The 19,683-nt window shown below is 37.0% G+C and overlaps 1 protein-coding gene across 5 annotated transcripts in view; it reads right to left on the bottom strand.

The window, feature by feature from the left end:
- The window catches only part of LOC133642512 (epidermal growth factor receptor kinase substrate 8-like protein 1), a 35,346-nt gene extending 15,911 nt beyond the window's left edge, over positions 1–19,435 (bottom strand). Inside the window, exons 1-4 of one of the 5 annotated variants that reach the window (XM_062036739.1) lie at positions 19,013–19,435; positions 8,173–8,290; positions 8,034–8,092; positions 3,752–3,881 (exon numbers count right to left, since the gene is read on the bottom strand). In XM_062036739.1, coding sequence (XP_061892723.1) covers positions 3,752–3,881; positions 8,034–8,092; positions 8,173–8,290 — 307 coding nt within the window. In that variant the 5' untranslated portion in view covers positions 19,013–19,435. The other 4 variants (XM_062036738.1, XM_062036740.1, XM_062036737.1 and 1 more) reach the window with 4 other exon arrangements.
- Between the last annotated feature and the right edge of the window lie 248 nt (positions 19,436–19,683).

Here is a 19,683-nt window from a genome sequence, read left to right as displayed (position 1 = left end):
TGGTAGTAAGAAGTCACAAATGATAGAAACTGAGGCCCTAAAAAGGACGACATGACTGACATACAGTAACTCGTGGCTGGAAATGTGTCAATCCATGTACCTCCCCTGTTTAGCCTGAACTATTATTTTCTGACAAATACATCATAGGGTGGCGCAAAAAATGTACCCTCTTTGTCAGACTGACTTGAAATTTCTCACTAATCTCAAGGCTCTGCTCAATAGTACACACCTTTAGGGCAGGGGTCTTCAACATTTTTCAGGCCAAGTACCCCCAAACTTTTTTTTCTTCTTTTATAATACATTTTAGTATTTTCAGGTGATAATGCACTTCTTTCAATGTATAATTTACTATTGTATTTTATTCATCCTTCTGTGTTACAATGTAAATGTGACACGAAGTGCACTTTTTTCAAAGTAAGAACTTAGAAACCGTGCAGCACTTTAGCCAACTGGGCTTGTTTATAAATGTGCTGTTAAAAAGTTAAAGTACCACTGATAGTCACACACACACTAGGTGTGGTGAAATTAACCTCTGCATTTGACCCATCCCCTTGTTCACCCTCTGGGAGGTGAGGGGAGCAGTGAGCAGCAGCGGTGGCCGCGCCCGGGAATCATTTTGGTGATTTAACCCCCAATTCCAACCCTTGATGCTGAGTGCCAAGCAGGGGGGTAATATATATAGTCTTTGGTATGAACTCACGGCCGAGATTTGAACTCACGACCTACCGATCTCAGGGCGGACACTCTAACCACTAGGCCACTGAGAATGAATAAACTGAACTGAAACCACTTCAAGGATTTCGAAAATGTGGCCCGAGGACTATTTGTGGCCCACAGCTCGAGTTTTGTTGGCCCAAATTGTCGAAATAAAAATCAAACCAAAAAACAGTGAGCATGTAAGCAAAAAGACCTCTAATGTAATAAGAAATGGATGCAATTCTGATATCAATAATATAATAATACTATATAAACAGGGGTGTAGCACTAAATTGTCCCACCGTAAACCCAACATTGCCTTACCGTACACACAAACTTGGTATGATTACATGCACTAAAAACAGATTTCAGCTTTTTAAAAACTCACCTTAATTAGGTTTTTGACTTTTAAAAATTTGATTAGCATATCTACAATATGTATATGTACATATATATATATATATATATATATATATATATATATATATATATATATATATATATATATATAGTATGTATGTATATATACATCTGTATGTATATATTTATACATATATATACTGTATGTATGTATATACATATATTCTGTATGCATATATATATATATATATATATATGTATATATATACACATATATATCAATCAATCAATCAATGTTTATTTATATAGCCCTAAATCACATATATACTGTATGTATGTATATACATATATACTGTATGCATATATACACACACATATATATATATATATATATATATATATATATATATATATATATATATATATATATATATATATATATATATATATATATATATATATATATATATATATATATATATATATATAGTACATATATAAAAATATCAGCTTTCACACTGCACTGTCAATAAATTCATTATTCTGCCCTCGCTACACATTGACAGCATGTACAGCTGGACAGATAGTTAACAGCATGAAGAAGCAGAAGCTACGGTTTGTTGATGCTTGATGTTCCTTCTTTTAAATTATTTTTCTTCCTCAGTTTTATTTATGTTTACGCCTTCCTCTATTTAGATTTGTAAGACTGAATATACAAACATTACATAAATAAAATAGAAGGTTTGGTGTTAATACACACAGCAAACATGGCACACATGGCCTCTGCCGGTCAAATTCAGCGCTACATGCACTTAACCAGTTTTGATTGCCAGAGTTAAAAACAACACGGCCACGAATACAAAAGACATCACAAAGTCAGCACTTTCAATACATTCATACTTTGTTATCCAGTCGCTGTTAAAAGTCTGATTTTTGCGATTTATTTTGATCTATACATAAAAAAACATATATATATATTTTTTTTTAAATATATGGTTACTTTATATACAGTCGGCTTTTGGCCCCCGGCCAAAATTTTTCAGGCCAATACCTTTTTCAGTCAAAAGGTTTGGACACCCCTGGTCTAATGGTTATAAAACTTACATTATTTGTATTACAACTATGCTAGCATGTCTTCCAAAACATTTTGAGCACAAGCCATAGGGGGCGCCACCAATATATATATATTTTCCCACATGACTGCAGGTTATGTTTATGATCCAGTGGTACCTCAATTTAGTGTTTTGGGGTAAGAGCTAATCGTTATGCTTTAAGTTACAAGAAATCATTTGAGTTACAGGCATCCCCGCAATTTGTTGGCGTAGCAAATGTCACTGAACATCGTCAGGTTTGCCCAAAACATCGGGTCTTACTCACTATCATTAGCTTAAAGCTAGAAATTGACATACAGTAACATTGTTTCTCCATACATGGGAAGAAAAAGGGGATGATATTCAAGAAAGAAATAATCAAAAACATGGCTCAACATGTCGCCAATGTAGCAATTGGAGCGTATCACTGCTAGTCTGCACCACACTAAAGCAGAAGGAGTCTAACGCCAGCCAAGGATGTTAAAATATAATCTGAACTGTAAACATTTATCCATGAAAATATGGAGAAGCTGCTGATAGTGTGTTTGACTGAGAAGCAGCTGGACAGAGATACAGTAAATGTTTACAATCCAAAGTAAATGTTGTACATTAATACTACATTACTTCATAAAACTACTGTAGTCGTTAGTAGTACATTCTATTGTATATATTTTTTTATACAATATTTATCATAAAGGCATGTTAAATTGTGTTTTTTTTGTGGGGGCAATTAAATTGATTTCTATTAATTTCAAAGGGAGACGTTGATTTAAGATAGAAGTGTTAAGAGCTTTGTCACGGAACCAATTACCTGTAAGCTTGTAAATTGAAGTACTACTGTAATATTTGTTTGTTTGTGCAACAGGATTATAAAAACTACCGAAGCGGAGTCCTCAAAACGTCTGGAAGGCAACGCTTTCGGTGTGAATATGAGGTGTGAATACATTTTGGTTGGCATTGTTAATTAGAGATGTATCGCCATTTTCTTTGATTTCTCAATTAACAATGCATGGATGTTAATTTACAAATGTGACCAATATAGATAAAAGGGTCAGTACTTATGTTCTCCTGAGTGCTTTTCTAGTTTCCATACCGTGGCCAAACTTTTAGTTAAACAAAATATAAAAAACATTTGTATCGGACAATTTTGAGGAAACAGAGTATTTTTGCGCCTTTCCAAAGGAGCTTGGGGACATTTAGCACAATCTAAAGAATACTTGGCAACTATTTAGATTAAAATATTGGATACAATGCGCACTTTCAGAAAGAGTATGACACATTTTAGGATGTTCTTCCCATTTTGACAAAATAAAAACAATACCTCATTAAGTCTTGCCACTTTTTTGTGTCATTTCTGCATAAGATGTATTGATTCCTACAATAAAAAAACACTTTACCTAAAAGGGGGGTAAATATAGGAATAATGTTGGGTTTAAGTTTATATGCTATCTTTGTTCTTGTGCGCATTGTTTCATAATTCTACAAATACATTTTTTTTATTTTTGTTGTCTTCCCTGCAGCCTCCCAGAAGAGTTGCTGCTAATTCTACTGCAGTACATCGGTGGTCGTTCATCAGCAGCTTGCAGGTTAGACGCATTGCTCACCTTCTTGGCTCTTCGTCTTGCTCTTCCTGCTTCTCTTCATCCTCTGGCTGAGAATACTCTGGGCCTCGGCCGTATGCTGCAAGCGCACCATGAATCGCTCGATGTCATCGAAACAGTGGTTCAGAATCTCCTGTGTTTGATTCAAGGTGTGTGGGAGAAAAAAAAGTCATTTGCAGTTTTATGCTGATGATGTGTTCATACCGAGCTCAACATTGTTGTTTCAGTACATAGGATAGGATAGGACTTTATTGTCATTGCACAAGTACAACGAAACTATGTTTTCAGCACAAACCCGTTCAAGATTAGACAAACAGTGTACAGGGTTACAGAACAGGAACGCTTATGGGTCGCCAAAGGCGCCCCGTAAAAGATAAGAAAAAGGTAAAACGCTGGGGAAGAAGATGAGTAAAAAAATACAATCTAGACTGGGCTCCTAAGGGGGCCTAGTCTGGAGTGGGAAAAAACCTCAATGTGTCAAATCAACTTAAAGATAGCATCAAAATGCATAATTTTAACATGTTGCTAAAATCTTAAAAGGGCAAATGTTGGGATTAAATTTGACATTCTAGTGTACACCGCAGTGGCATTTATATATCGTTTTTTTTTTGTCATATAATATACCATAATGACTATATTGCTAAATATGAAGTATACACTAGAATATAGTTGTGATGTATACATGCAAACTAGCAGGTGGCACAAAAATACTTATAATAATAATGATCAATGAAATAAAATGATGACTGTTTCATTGATCATCATTATTATTCTAATTTTTTATTGATTTGTCCCTAAAATAAATACATACAAAATAATTATGATGATCATTGAAACAGTCATCAAACTTTTTTATTGATCATCAGTATTTATGTATGTACTGTAGTGTATATGTCCCTAACAAATTAATTAAAATAATAATGATGATGACCACTGAAATTGTCATGAACTGACAATTTATTTACATTTCGTTTTTTGTTTTTTTTAATTAATAGGGATTTCTTGTCATATTTTACTACCAAACATATTGACCCAGAATATAAGACAACCCTGAATATACTATTTTTTTTAAACATGTTTTCGGAAACATATTTTTAAGATGTAATCAAAAATAGATGTCTTTTTTATTAACCATGTTTGTAATATTAGTGAAAAAAATAATCATAGATTGCAACAAAAAATAATGTAATTATTCTTAACTGTTTGACAGTTTGATGAGTGTTTCAATGATCATCAATATTATTATTATTATTATTTAATTAATGTATTTGTTACAGACAGATAAATCATGTCTTTATCATTATGTTTCATTTATTTGTTAGGACAGATAAATACATACAAAAATGATAATGATGATCAATGAAACAATCTGTTTCATTTTTGTTGAAATCTATGACTTGTTTTTTCACTAATATCAAAAATATGACAGAAAAAAGACATTTGTCTTTGATTACATCTGGAAAAATATCCTTCCAAAAATATGTCTTGAAAAATAAAGGCTGTGATATATCCAGAGCTGTCTTATATATTGTAGTAAAATATGACAAAAACATCGCTTTCAAATGTAAACCTTTCTATGAAATATAAATAAATTGCTGCTATGTATACACTGTTTACAACACCAAAGAGGTATTTTGACTGAAAGTATTTAACAAATTACCTCATAAAAAAAATTACATTGGTGCAAAAGGCATATACTGCACAGTACATTCTAATTTAACTTTATTATTTTTTTTAAATTTCTATATATTTACTCCACACAAAATTTAATATTTCAATAATGCATTTCTTATTTGCTAAATATGTTTGATGAATATAGTTTATAGTAAATGTAATATCGGATAAAAAAAAAAAATTCAAAAAAGTTCAGTATTGAAAGCAACTGCAAATAAATTGCAAACAGTAGCTAAGCTTTTAAAGGCCTACTGAAATGAATTTTTTTTATTTAAACGGGGATAGCAGATCTATTCTATGTGTCATACTTGATCATTTCGCGATATTGCCATATTTTTGCTGAAAGGATTTAGTACAGAACAACGACGATAAAGATTGCAACTTTTGGTATCTGATAAAAAAAAGGCTTGCACCTACCGGAAGTAGCGTGACGTAGTCAGTTGAACATATACGCAAAGTTCCCTATTGTTTACAATGATGGCCGCATGAAGTGAGAGAGATTCGGACCGAGAAAGCGACAATTTCCCCATTAATTTGAGCGAGGATGAAAGATTTGTGGATGAGTAAAGTGCAAGTGAAGGACTAGTGGGGAGTTGAAGCTATTCAGATAGGGAAGATGCTGTGAGAGCCGGGGGTGACCTGATATTCAGCTGGGAATGACTACAACAGTAAATAAACACAAGACATATATATACTCTATTAGCCACAACACAACCAGGCTTATATTTAATATGCCACAAATTAATCCTGCATAAAAACACCTGCGTGTTTGTTATGCTAGCTCCTAGCTCCTCTGCTAGCTCCTAGCTCCATAGAACACGCCAATACAATTCAAACACCTGATCAACACACACAATCACTCAGCCCAAAAGACCGTTTACCTAACCCAAGGTTCATAAAGCTTATATATTTTTAAAAAGTTACGTACGTGACGCGCACATACGGTGAAGTTATCGAATGTTTAGCAGCCAAGGCTGCATACTCACGGTACCTGATATTCAGCTGGGAATGACTACAACAGTAAATAAACACAAGACATATATATACTCTATTAGCCACAACACAACCAGGCTTATATTTAATATGCCACAAATTAATCCTGCATAATAACACCTGCGTGTTTGTTATGCTAGCTCCTAGCTCCTCTGCTAGCTCCTAGCTCCATAGAACACGCCAATACAATTCAAACACCTGATCAACACACACAATCACTCAGCCCAAAAGACCGTTCACCTAACCCAAGGTTCATAAAGCTTATATATTTTTAAAAAGTTACGTACGTGACGCGCACGTAGGTACGGTACGTGTTATGCTAGCTCCTCTGCTAGCTCCTAGCTCCATAGAACACGCCAATACAATTCAAACACATGATCAACACACACAATCACTCAGCCCAAAAGACCGTTCACCTAACCCAAGGTTCATAAAGCTTATATATTTTAAAAAAGTTACGTACATACGCAAAAAAAAGCCAAAGCTGCATACTCACAGTAGCACGTCTGCGTCTTTGTCATCCAAATCAAAGTAATCCTGGTAAGAGTCTGTGTTGTCCCAGTTCTCTACAGGCGTCTGTGTATCCAAGTCAAATGTCCTCCTGGTTAGAGTCTCTGTTATCCGAGTTCTTCCATCTTGACTGCATCTTTCGGGAATGTAAACAAAGAAGCGCCGGCTGTGTACTGTTGTGGCTGACTACGTTCGAAAAATACGTCCATTTCGCACCGACAACTTTCTTCTTTGCTTGCTCAGCTTCCTTCTTCATAATGCAATGAACATGATTGAAACAGATTCACGAACACAGATGTCCAGAATACTGTGGAATTATGAAATGAAAACAGAGCTTTTTCGTATTGGCTTCAATGTGGAAGGCATACCCGTGTTCGCCGGGCTACGTCACGCGCATACGTCATCCTCAGAGGCGTTTCGAACCGGAAGTTTAGCGGCAAATTTAAAATGTCACTTTATAAGTTAACCCGGCCGTATTGGCATGTGTTATAATGTTAAGATTTCATCATTGATATATAAACTATCAGACTGCGTGGTCGGTAGTAGTGGGTTTCAGTAGGCCTTTAATTGGTCGCTACTCCCTACCCCAAACCCCGCCCCCCAACCCCGCCCACCTCAACCTCCTCATGCTCTCTCAGGGAGAGCATGTCCCAAATTCCAAGCTGCTGTTTTGAGGCACGTTAAAAAAAAAATAATAATAATGCACTTTGTGAAATTCAAAGTATAGTACTTCCCGTAGTTGTAGTGGGTATCAGGATTATCTCAGGGAGAGCGTGTCCCAAATTCCAAGCTGCTGTTTTGAGGCATGATAAAAAAAAATAATGCACTTTGTGACTTCAATAATAAATATGGCAGTGCCATGTTGGCATTTTTTTCCATAACTTGAGTTAATTTATTTTGGAAAACCCTGTTACATTGTTTAATGCATCCAGCGGGCCATCACAACAAAATTAGGCATAATAATGTGTTAATTCCACGACTGTATATATCGGTATCGGTTGATATCGGTATCGGTAATTAAGAGTTGGACAATATCGGAATATCAGATATCGGCAAAAAAGCCATTATCGGACATCTCTAATTCTTAATAATTAAATCAAGCTCTTACCACTTCTCTCTCTGCATTAAATTGGGACGGATGGTTTGCATCCACGTTGGCATCCTCCTCTGAGGACAATAGTATCATCTTTGTGTCAGCTACAACTAAAGAATGCATGAACTTGGTCCAATTATGGAGATGAATATACCATTTCCATAGTCAGCGCTTTTGGGGGGCTGGCTGGAGAGAAGTTGGTGTCCTCGGAGTGGCATGACTCGGACGCCTGAGGACTTTCGAGGCATCACAGGAGGAGGTGGTCGTGACATCTGGTTGGTCATAAATAGAGAAATGAAAAACAAATATTTTTGGGTGAAATTACACAATGAAAACTTTTTTTTTTCCCAACTCTTCAAGCAGCTCGCAGGAATGCAGAGTATTGAGTGTGCATGCTGGTGACAAAACCACCGACACCTGCCTGCATGGTATGTAGATGACACAATCCTCCCAAAAGTTGTGTACCAACCGGCCGCAGAAATGATTTCTTTACAGAATTCTAACAAAACCATAAAGTAAACATGTCTAAGCCTGCCATGCAATAATAAACCATATATCTTCCAATGGCGAACACTTTGATTGACACCTGACACAGTCCACACGTCATGCGCGCACACACACACACACACACACACACACACACACACACACACACACACACACACACACACACACACACGTACACGCCTATTTACACAGAATTACCACATGTAGTCCTGATGCATCACTGTACCTTTTGGTGTGGTCTGAGTGTTTAAGTCCAAGCCACAGAAGTGTGTGTGCTCACTGAGCTGAGGTGTTTACACAAGCATGTTCCACCTCCTCCAGATATGCAAGAACGAGAAAAACTAGTCGGACTTTAGCGAATAATCTCAGCCGCTTTCATTCTCCTCAGACTATAGTACCTGATGCGTATACTTCCGTTCTGTCCCTCCCTCTTCTTCTCCACCGTCTGAATCTGACAGTCACTCCAAGTGGCTCATGGGAAGTACACTTGCTTGAAATGCAATGCAATCCAATACAAGCGCCGTATCTAACATTTAAATATTTCAGTCGATCCATTTTTTTTATATTGCCTGTCCGTTTTAAAGTCACAGGGGAGTTAGTTAACTTTATGTTGTATACACGTGGTAGACTAAAAAACTATCAGGTTTGCCTCTAAAGTTAACAAAAAAAAATCTTTATTTTAGTCAAGCTGCTGTGCCTCCATTGAAGTCCTGTGGTGCCCCCTAGAGCGGACAACTAGGCCACCATTTCTAGTCCCCTCCCCTCCCACCCTTTCGCTTTAGTTTTATTTTTCAATTTGTCGCACTTTTATTATTATTATTTTTATTCTGCAAATTGTTACTTTTTATTCGACTCCTTTTACCGTATTGCATTTGCACTATCTTGTTCAGCACATTCATTGTTTATGTTCTTTGTTTGTTTGTTTTTTTGTTTTTTTTTGTTTTTTGCTGTATGCTTTTTTAACCTGTAAAGCACTTTGGTTCAATTTAAAAGTTGTTGAAAACGTGCTATATAAATAAAGTTGACTTGACTTGACTTGACTTGACAAAGTTAGAATGAGGTCGCACAGTGAGCCTCCCCTCAACTGATTATCAAAACTAAAAATTATCTTTTTTTTTCTTTAGTTATTAGACTAGCAGGTTTGTTTGTCTTTTCTTTATTTTTCTAATGCTGCTGTAGTGGCCATTTGTGTTATTTATATTTATGTAGTCCTGCATATATTAGGTTAAATGTATTATTAGTTTTTTGATGAATACTTGGGCCTACTGTGCGACTACACTTTGGTGTTGGTCATTATGGTTTTGGTAGCCATTTTTGTGTTATTATGGGCCTGTTGCAATGCCAGCGCCCATTCACATGCTGCAAGCAGCAGTAAATGGGCGCTGGCAATGCAAGCAGCCCATATTATTATTGCTTATACTTCAAACTTTAGTATTCTTGTTCCGCACGTTTCTCTTACACTTAATACGAGACGAACCGGCCAACGAACCCCCCACATATGTTATACCGTCGGAAAGGGGCTGTTCGCGCCGATGGCGGTACTTTAAATTGGGAGCATTTTGTGTTACCGTGGAAACGCTATTCACGAATATACGCACCTTTTAAAATGGCGGGTATTTCCAGCAGAACGCTCCAAAAAGGCAAGATTACCTCCTTTTGTAGCTCAGCCATACTTTCACGTACCACTCTATGTTACACTTGTTAACTGCTAGCATGTTACCATTAGCCTGCTAAATTTTTTAGCTACTTTTGCTACTGTTTAGCCCAGAGTCGTATAACTTGGTAACTGTTAGCATGCAAACGATAGCATGCTAGCAAGCTAATTTAGGCTTGCTAACTTTTTCATCTATTTTTACACTTTTTTTTCTATTTCCGGAGCCATACACCTTTTGAGTCGTATAACTTGGTATATGAAACATGCTGACTGTTATCACGCTATCGTTAGCACACATGCTAAGTGTTAGCATTTTTATGCTACTGCTTTAGGCTATCTCTGTGGCTCTTTTTGTACAGTTACACCTAAAACTCACGGATTCAGACACTCTGTACCATCTAATAAGTATCATGGTTTCCGGCGACCCCCGGCCAGAGGTCCAGCGCACAGATAGCAGGCCTATCAAAATTTCTGCGGGAATTTTGTTTATATATATATATATATATATATATATATATATATATATATATATATATATATATATATATATATATATATATATATATATATATATATATATATATATATATATATGTATGTGTGGGAAAAAATCACAAGACTATTTCATCTCATGAGGGGTTTCCTCAACCCTCTCCTGAGGATTGAGGAAACCCCTCATGAAACAGGCCTGTAGAGATGAAATAGTCTTGTGATTTTTTCTCCCACATACATATTACGCTCTACCACGGTATCGAGCACTATTTTTTTTTGGATAATCTAGTTAAGACATATATATATATATATATATATATATATATATATATATATATATATATATATATATATATATATATATATATATATATATGGTCCGTGGATCGATTGGTACCGGGCCGCACAACAAATTAATAAAAAAATAAAGCAATACTTTTTAAAAAAAATTAAATCCACATAAAAAACACAAGTTACACTTACAATTAGTGCACCAACCCAAAAAACCTCCCTCCCTCATTTACACTCATTCACACTCATTCGCACAAAATGGTTGTTTCTTTCTGTTGTTAATATTTCTGGTTCCTACATTATATATCAATATAGAGCCATATAGTCTGCAGGGATACAGTCCGTAAGCACACACGATTGTATTTTTTTATGACAAAAAATACCATACCCCCCCCAATTTTCAAGCGTTGACCGGTCCGCAGTTACAAAAAGGTTGGGGACCACTGATTTACAGCACCTGTGACGAAAGCATATAGGGGCGCACAGGTGAAACTGATTGGACAAATGTCGGGTTGAGAGACTGGCGGTGAAAAAATTTTTTGACCACTTCTTACGCAACACTTGAGCCTTAGTTTTGTTTATGGCTTTGTATGTAGTTAAACTAGTTTTTGTTCACCTTCGATGGACTGTTGCAAAGAAGACCTTTTTTAAAAAATAAAGCTATTTTTTGAGAGACTTAAGTTCTTTTTTTTTTCCATTTATTAATTATTTATTTTAGGCAATGACATAAAAAAAATTATAAAAAAAAAAAAAAAAGTACAAAGTTGACAACACATAATAATATAAATTAATATAGTGCAAAAGGTAATGTATAGTATGTGATGCATGATTGTCCAGTTGTAGTCGGAAGTGCGTATGAAAGTGCACCACCTGTCCTGGCTCAGACCACGGTCTACTTTAGAACCTGGAAAGCTTGGAAAGGCCGATACAGCTGCAGTACTTTCCTTTAAGTTATTTGGTGCCTGCCAAAGGAAGCCCAAATCCCACAAGGGAAAACCCTGACTTACAATAGGCAGGGGATTCATATGGCCCCATTCATCACGGTTTACCTGACACATGAAACATGACTAATTGAGAGGGTGCCTTATCCACTTTAGCCACCAAATAACAGGTATGTTTTGAATGTCTTAAAATGTGTTTGGTGGCAAATTTTAACTTTGACCATGACCATCAGTTGCTTTGTAGAGTGGCACTTTCCATAATTTTCAGCAGACCGCATTGCAAAATGATTAATCCCCCCACCTTTTCATCACGCAAGATTCACCCAGGAATGGGGCCATATGGATGCCTTCCCTACTGTATATCATTTGTTGCACGTGTGTGATTAAAATGTTGGAGGTAAAGAAATTGTTAGAAATTGGGTAAAATGTCACTGAGATGTTGAAAGTAGTAATTGTGACCAAAGCTGGAGAACAGTGGCACCAGCTGGGCCTCACATGTTAACATAAAAATAGTATCTACTGTAATATGTTTACTGATGCACAAGTATGGATAAACTCCTTAGAGGACCCATAGCGTCCAGATAACCAAAATTTCCCTAACATGTTCTGTTTTTTTTTTTGCTTTTGAAAATGAATTTGTCGGTCATTTCCCATAATATCAATTAGTTTTAACTAACTGTACTTGGAACGTCCCCTTTCCATCGCCAGACTCGATATGTCGCCCCCTCTTGGTGTGACGATGTCTACAACAGGGGCTCTTAACCTTTTCGACCTCGGGGCCCAACTTTTCCACTACAGAGGGGCCTGGGCCAACACAATTATTAAAACGGAATTAGTAATCTTACTCTTGATTAAAATCGCATTCAATAATTATATCTAACTTACTTGCAGTGAAACACGATAAACCTTGTCAAATGATATTAAAACCATGTGTTAATCACAAATATTCTCACCAAGGCTTAGAACAGGCTGATTACAAACATAAATACTATTCAACTATATTGCAAAAAAGTAACTCATATAAACTGATGAAAAATACATTTACATAAAATTACTCAGTGCTAAAATAAATAAATGCAACTGCTGTTGTTTTGACGTTAGTTTTCTGACGAAATCAACCAAAATAAAACATCTACATATAGTTCTTAACAGCTCATAAACTTACAATAAAACATGCATTTATTTTTTCAAAGTATAATTTTGCAGCCGTATTTGACACACTCTTGCTACATTCTTGCAGTGTTTAGTGACCAGCAGGCACTCGAACACGCACCGTACGGCGTGATAAACGTTGAAAAAAATACACAGAACAACAACAAATAATTAATTATTGCCTTTGAGCTTTGGACCGGCAATCACAGAAAATGTTTTACTTTTGTGGGAAGTATGTCAACTGTAGTGTCTGCCTCCAATGTATTTGTAATCACTGTCTGTGTCACTCATTATATATTATTCCAAATCATCTTTCTTTTTTGTAACATGCTAAGTCAATAAGCGCCCTTTTGTACTTATTACCCAATATTTCTGCACAATAACGCACATATGGTAACACTGGCGAGCAAAATAGAGTGACTTTGGTCAAGAACATACACAGTACAGGCCAAAAGTTAGGATACACCTTCTCATTCAATTGGTTTTCTTTATTTTCATGACTATTTACATTGTAGATTGTCACTGAAGGCATCAAAACTATGAATGAACACATGTGGAGTTATGTACTTAACAAAAAAAGGTGAAATAACTGAAAACATGTTTTGTATTCTAGTTTCTTCAAAATAGCCACCCTTCGCTCTGATTACTGCTTTGCACACTCTTGGCATTCTCTTGATGAGCTTAAAGATGGAGTCACCCAAAAGGGTTTTCACTTCACAGGTTTCATAGTTTTGATGCTTTCAGTGACAATGTAAATAGTCATGAAAATAAAGAAAATGCATTGAAATGAGGTGTGTCCAAACTTTTGGCTTGTACTGCATATATATATATATATATATATATATATATACTGTATATATATATATATATATATATATATATATATATATATATATATATATATATATATATATATATATATATATATATATATATATACATTTATGAGATTTCCAGTTAATTTTATCGTCTATTATTACACCCAAAATGTGGTTTCTTTTACTATTTCAATGTCCGTCTATTAGTATTTGTGTGTGACTTTCTCTTCTGCTGTTACCAAATTGCATTATTTTAATTTTACTGAGATTTAAAGATAGTCTGTATTAGTTGTATATTTGTATTAGCTTCTGTGTGTACTGTCCTGAACAAAACGCAGACGTTGTGTTGTGTGTTTACGTTGCACAAGTCGCTGTAATCGGTGGCTCTCCAGTGTTGATGTCGAACCTTCATTTCCCATACTTGTCTTCTTTCCGGATTGTGGGGAAAGCTTTCCACAATTCTTGCGGGTGCCCCATGCTGCACAACAGGGCATTTTTAGGCTTCGAAAAACTAAAGAGGAAGTGGCGCACAGACATGGCATCAGCTCAAAGTTATAGCAGTCATTGCTTCCTATAGTCGCGTGAGAGCCTTTTGACCAATCATTGAGGAGCTCGCCTGAAACCGTGTTGGTCATATTCTCTTTATACATGACTCTGAACAATGAACGGCTTTAGGTTTTTTTAATTTTATTTTGCATATTGTTTACAATCCCTATGAGGACATGTGTTTTTTGGGGGGGTTTTTTGCATTCTAACTCGTAATCATTGGCTCGTTCTAGTAGTGCAGCTAACGGGAGCAATCCATTCTGCCTCTACATCACTCTAAAAATGCATCCAAGAACCGCCAACAATACTTCATATTATGTTCCATAACCAGTGCCACTCACACTGGTGTATGAATGTGAATTAATGTTTGGTGGTGGTCGGATGGGCCGTAGGCGTTATTTTGGTAGCCACGCTTCCATCAGTCTGTCCCGGGGCAGCTGTGGCTACAAATGTAGCTTACCACCATCAAGGTGAGAATGTGGTGTGAGCGAATGGTGGGTTCTCACTTATTTTGATTGCCTAGAAAAGTGCTGTATGAATCTTATCCATAATTATCATTAGGAGCAAACACTAAGGAACTGTTTTTCTAGCGTAGTAACACATCGCCATGCAATGGCATGGTACGACATTAGCTGTAAGCCAGCTTCTGCGTCTGCAGCTAAATGGTTTTTGAGTTTGTAATGCACAACACAATGGGATAGAACACAAATCTGTACTGACTGAAAAACATAAACAATCAGATTACAGTATCTGTAAAGTATTAGCCCACATTTCATGTTTTGTCTGTACACAGCTAGCTTGACAGTGTATGTACTGTAGTTGTAATAACACACATGACGTGCTGCGTGTATCATGATTAATATTATAGTGACTTACTTGATGGACATTTGTCCGTTTAGTCCAGCTGGCCGGGGACATGTTTTTCCAGTTGATTTTGGGTAAGCCATTTCTGTCGACATAGCTTGTTTTCAAGCGCCACACTTGCAGTGTCAAGTCACGCCGACCTCATTCTCTTGGCTTCCATCTGCTCCGAAGTTTAAATCACCCTCTCTTTGTGCTGGCTTGTATCAGCAGCATTTCCGTATACCGTATTTTCCGGATTATAATTCGCTCCGGAGTATAAATTGCACCGGCCGAAAATGCATAATAAAGAAGGAAAAAAACAAATATAAGTCGCACTGGAGTATAAGTTGCATTTTTTGGGGAAATTTATTTGATAAAACCCAACACCAAGAATAGACATTTGAAAAGCAATTTAAAATAAATAAAGAATAGTGAACAACAGCTGCATATTTCACTACTTCCAGCTTGTAACCTGCAGTATATGATTTCCTTTTCGGTGCCATTTTTGTTCAGCCCTTCTCAGTTTTTATAAGTTACCGCCAATGTTGAAATGAAACATTTTTTATAGGTACGGAAGTAGTAGCAGGTAGCATCTTTTTTTTCACAATGCACTTCTGCCATGACCCGCCCCCGCCAAATTTTTATTGGTTGACGTGTGTGTGTGACGATTGCTGATATACGCCTAGTCTCTTACGTGAATGAGATAAATAATATTATTTTATATTTTACGGTAATGTGTTAATCATTTCACACATAAGTCGCTCCAGAGTATAAGTCACACCCCCAGCCAAACTATGAAAAAAACTGCGATTTATAATCCGAAAAATACGGTATTCGGGTTCAAAAAGGTTGTGAATCCTCATTTGTCCAAAAAAAAAGCATCTTCCTCGTCCGTTACCAAGTCTGTTTCCGGAAGGAGGAACACACATGTGTTGCCGGAAGTCAGAAGTGTACTGTTATAGGAACGGAAATAAATGCGCTGAAGATATAAATTCCGGTAATGCTTAAAATGACCAAAATACGGTAAATATTGAACATATCACATATGGTTATGAAGGTGTCTGTTACTACATTATATATACTTAGTGTGTATATACAACGTTGATGGAGGGTTTTGCATTTTTTTAGAGGGCTTTGAAGGCTACAATGGTGCCAGCCATTAAGCCGCATCTTGCAAGCAGTTAAAAAAAACACGTGTTTTTTCCTGTCTCTCATAAAGATTGTGAATGATAGAAACATTTTTTTTAAAAAGTGCAGTTCCCCTTTAAGAAACACTGATCTACAGAGCTGGATCTCATTTCCCCACATGGACAGTGTGGATAAAGGCATGTAGAGCAATTATTTTAATCACTTCATCGCACGTTTTTGTCGCCCTGGTCCATGATTACTTCAAAACTAATACAGTTAAAACATTGTGAGCGAAAATTAAATATTTAAGAATTGCCATTTCGGGACTTCCCTGCTCTTCCATAGACACCATATCCTGTGTTTCCTCGTGCTCTTTCAGCATTTCATCAAATATCTTGAGGAAAACATCAGTAGAAGAGGACACAAAATACAAAACCCAAAACCAGCGAAGTTGGCACATTGTGTAATTCCAAAATAAAAACAGAATACAATGATTTGCAAATATGTTTCAACTTATATTCAATTGAATAGACTGCTAAGACAAGATATTGAATGTTTGAACTGAGAAACTGAATTTTTTTTTTGGCAAATAATCATTAAAGGCCTACTGAAATGCGATTTTCTTATTTAAACGGGCAGATGCATTCTATGTGTCATACTTGATCATTTCGCGATATTACCATATTTTTGCTGAAAGGATTTAGTAGAGAAAATCGACGATAAAGTTCACAACTTTTCGTCGCTGATAAAAAAGCCTTGCCTGTACCGGAAGTAGCAGACGATATGCGAGTGACGTCACCGGTTGTGGAACTCCTCACATCTGCACATTGTTTACAATCATGGCCACCAGCAGCGATAGCGATTCGGACAGAGAAAGCGACGATTTCCCCATTCATTTGAGCGAGGATGAAAGATTTGTGGATGAGGAAAGTGAGAGTGAAGGACTAGAGGGCAGTGGAAGCGATTCAGATAGGGAAGATGCTGTGAGAGGCGGGTGGGACGTGATATTCAGCTGGGAATGACTAAAACAGTAAATAAACGCAAGACATATATATACTCTATTAGCCACAACACAACCAGGCTTATATTTAATATGCCACAAATTAATCCGCATAACAAACACCTCCCCCCTCCCGTCCATATAACCCGCCAATACAAATCAAACACCCGCACAACACACTCAATCCCACAGCCCAAAGTACCGTTACCTCCCCAAAGTTCATACAGCACATATATTTCCCCAAGGTCCCCAACGTTACGTACGTGACATGCGCATAGCGGCACACACGTACGGGCAAGCGATCAAATGTTTGGATGCCGCAGCTGCGTACTGCGTTACACATACAAATTAAACAAAATGCTTCTGGCAACATTCTGGTTGCGTACTCATGGTACCGCGTCTGCGTATCCAACTCAAAGTCCTCCTGGTAAGAGTCTCTGCTGTACCAGTTCTCCACAGGCCAATGGTATAGCTTGACTGTCCTCTTTCGGGAATGTAAACAATGAAACACCGGCTACATGTTTGTGTTGCTGCAGCCGGCCGAAATACACCGCTTCCCACCTACAGCTTTCTTCTTTGCTGTCTCCATTGTTCATTGAACAAATTGGAAAAGATTCACCAACACAGATGTCCAGAATACTGTGGAATTTTGCGATGAAAACAGACGACTTAATAGCTGGCCACATTGGTGTCCCAAAATGTTCTCTACAATCCGTGACGTCACGCGCAGACGTCATCATACCGAGAACGTTTTCAGCAGGATATTTCGTGCAAAATTTAAAATTGCACTTTATAAGTTAACCCGACCGTATTGGCATGTGTTGCAATGTTAAGATTTCATCATTGATATATAAACTATCAGACTGCGTGGTCGGTAGTAGTGGGTTTCAGTAGGCCTTTAACTTAGAATTTAATGTCAAAAAAGTTGGCAGAGGGGCATTTTTACCACTCTGTTACATGGCCTTTCCTTTTAACATTAATTAACATTCCTTTAACATTTTCAATGGGAGACATGTCTGGACTACAGGCAGGCCAGTCTAGTACCCGCACTCTATGAAGCCACGCTGTTGTAACACGTGGCTTGGCATTGTCTTGCTGAAATAAGCAGGGGCGTCCATGATAACGTTGCTTGGATGGCAACATATGTTGCTCCAAAACCTGTATGTACATTTCAGCATTAATGGTGCCTTCACACAAATTGCTCACACATTTGTTCACAAAGTGGTGACCCTCGCCCCATTCTTGTTTGTAAATGACTGAGCATTTCCTGGAAGCTGCTTTTATACCCAATCATGTCACCCACCTGTTCCCAATTAGCCTGTTCACTTGTGGGATTTTCCAAATAAGTGTTTGATGAGCGTTCCTCAAGTTTCTCAGTCTTTTTTGCCACTTGTGCCGGCTTTTTTGAAACATGTTGCAGGCATCAAATTCCAAATGAGCTAATATTTGCAAAAAATAACAAAGTTGGCCAGTTCGAACATTAAGTATCTTGTCTTTGCAGTCTATTCAAAAGAATATAGGTTGAAAAGGATTTGCAAATCATTGTATTCTGTTTTTATTTACCATTTACACAATGTTCCAACTTCACTGGTTTTGGGGTTTGTAGAATACTAGCAGCTTACCTTCTTTTTTTTCTTGTTTTTGAACTCCGAGTCTGCTCTTTTTCTCTCGGTTTTCCCGCAGCTTCTGATTCAGTCTTTCTCCCCTCGAGGGTCCTCCTGATTTTTGGGATCGGCTTGAGTATTTTACATTTTTTTCCCATCCAAAACCCTTTGAAATCACAATCGTTAAAATGATCCTTGCAAATTACACTCCTCTCATTTGATCCGTCCCATTTTGCGCAAGTCCATTTGACATAGATTCCTCATTTTCCCACCATTTGTAAATATATGCAGGCTGACCCGTGTTTTCAGTTGTATGGCTACAACCTGCAACAATCCAGGCAGACGTATTTGCTAATTCTCGCCCACATTTTGGAGCTAAAAGTGGGGTGGGTGAAAACAAGCCTAATACAAACTTAAAATCACTACTATGTCTATTTTGGTGGGGATTTCACCTGTAGACATAATGTTTCAGTCCAGAACTATGAAATGATTGCCAATGTCAGCATTAGAGGGACCTTTTATCCTTCAAGCCTACCCCAATGTTTATTGATATCTCTCATGCACAGTAAACATAAGGCATAGCTTTATAACACCTCTGTCGGAGAATACTTCTTTATGATGGTGTTTTAGGCTTTGAACTTTCTTTAGATGTCTGTCGCTTACATAAGGACAAAGCACATGATTCCCAC

Source organism: Entelurus aequoreus, linkage group LG25 (genome assembly GCF_033978785.1).
Source record: "Entelurus aequoreus isolate RoL-2023_Sb linkage group LG25, RoL_Eaeq_v1.1, whole genome shotgun sequence".
Lineage (NCBI taxonomy): Eukaryota > Metazoa > Chordata > Actinopteri > Syngnathiformes > Syngnathidae > Entelurus > Entelurus aequoreus.
Note: the sequence above shows the minus strand (reverse complement) of the source record. Positions and strands in the feature narration are given on the sequence as shown.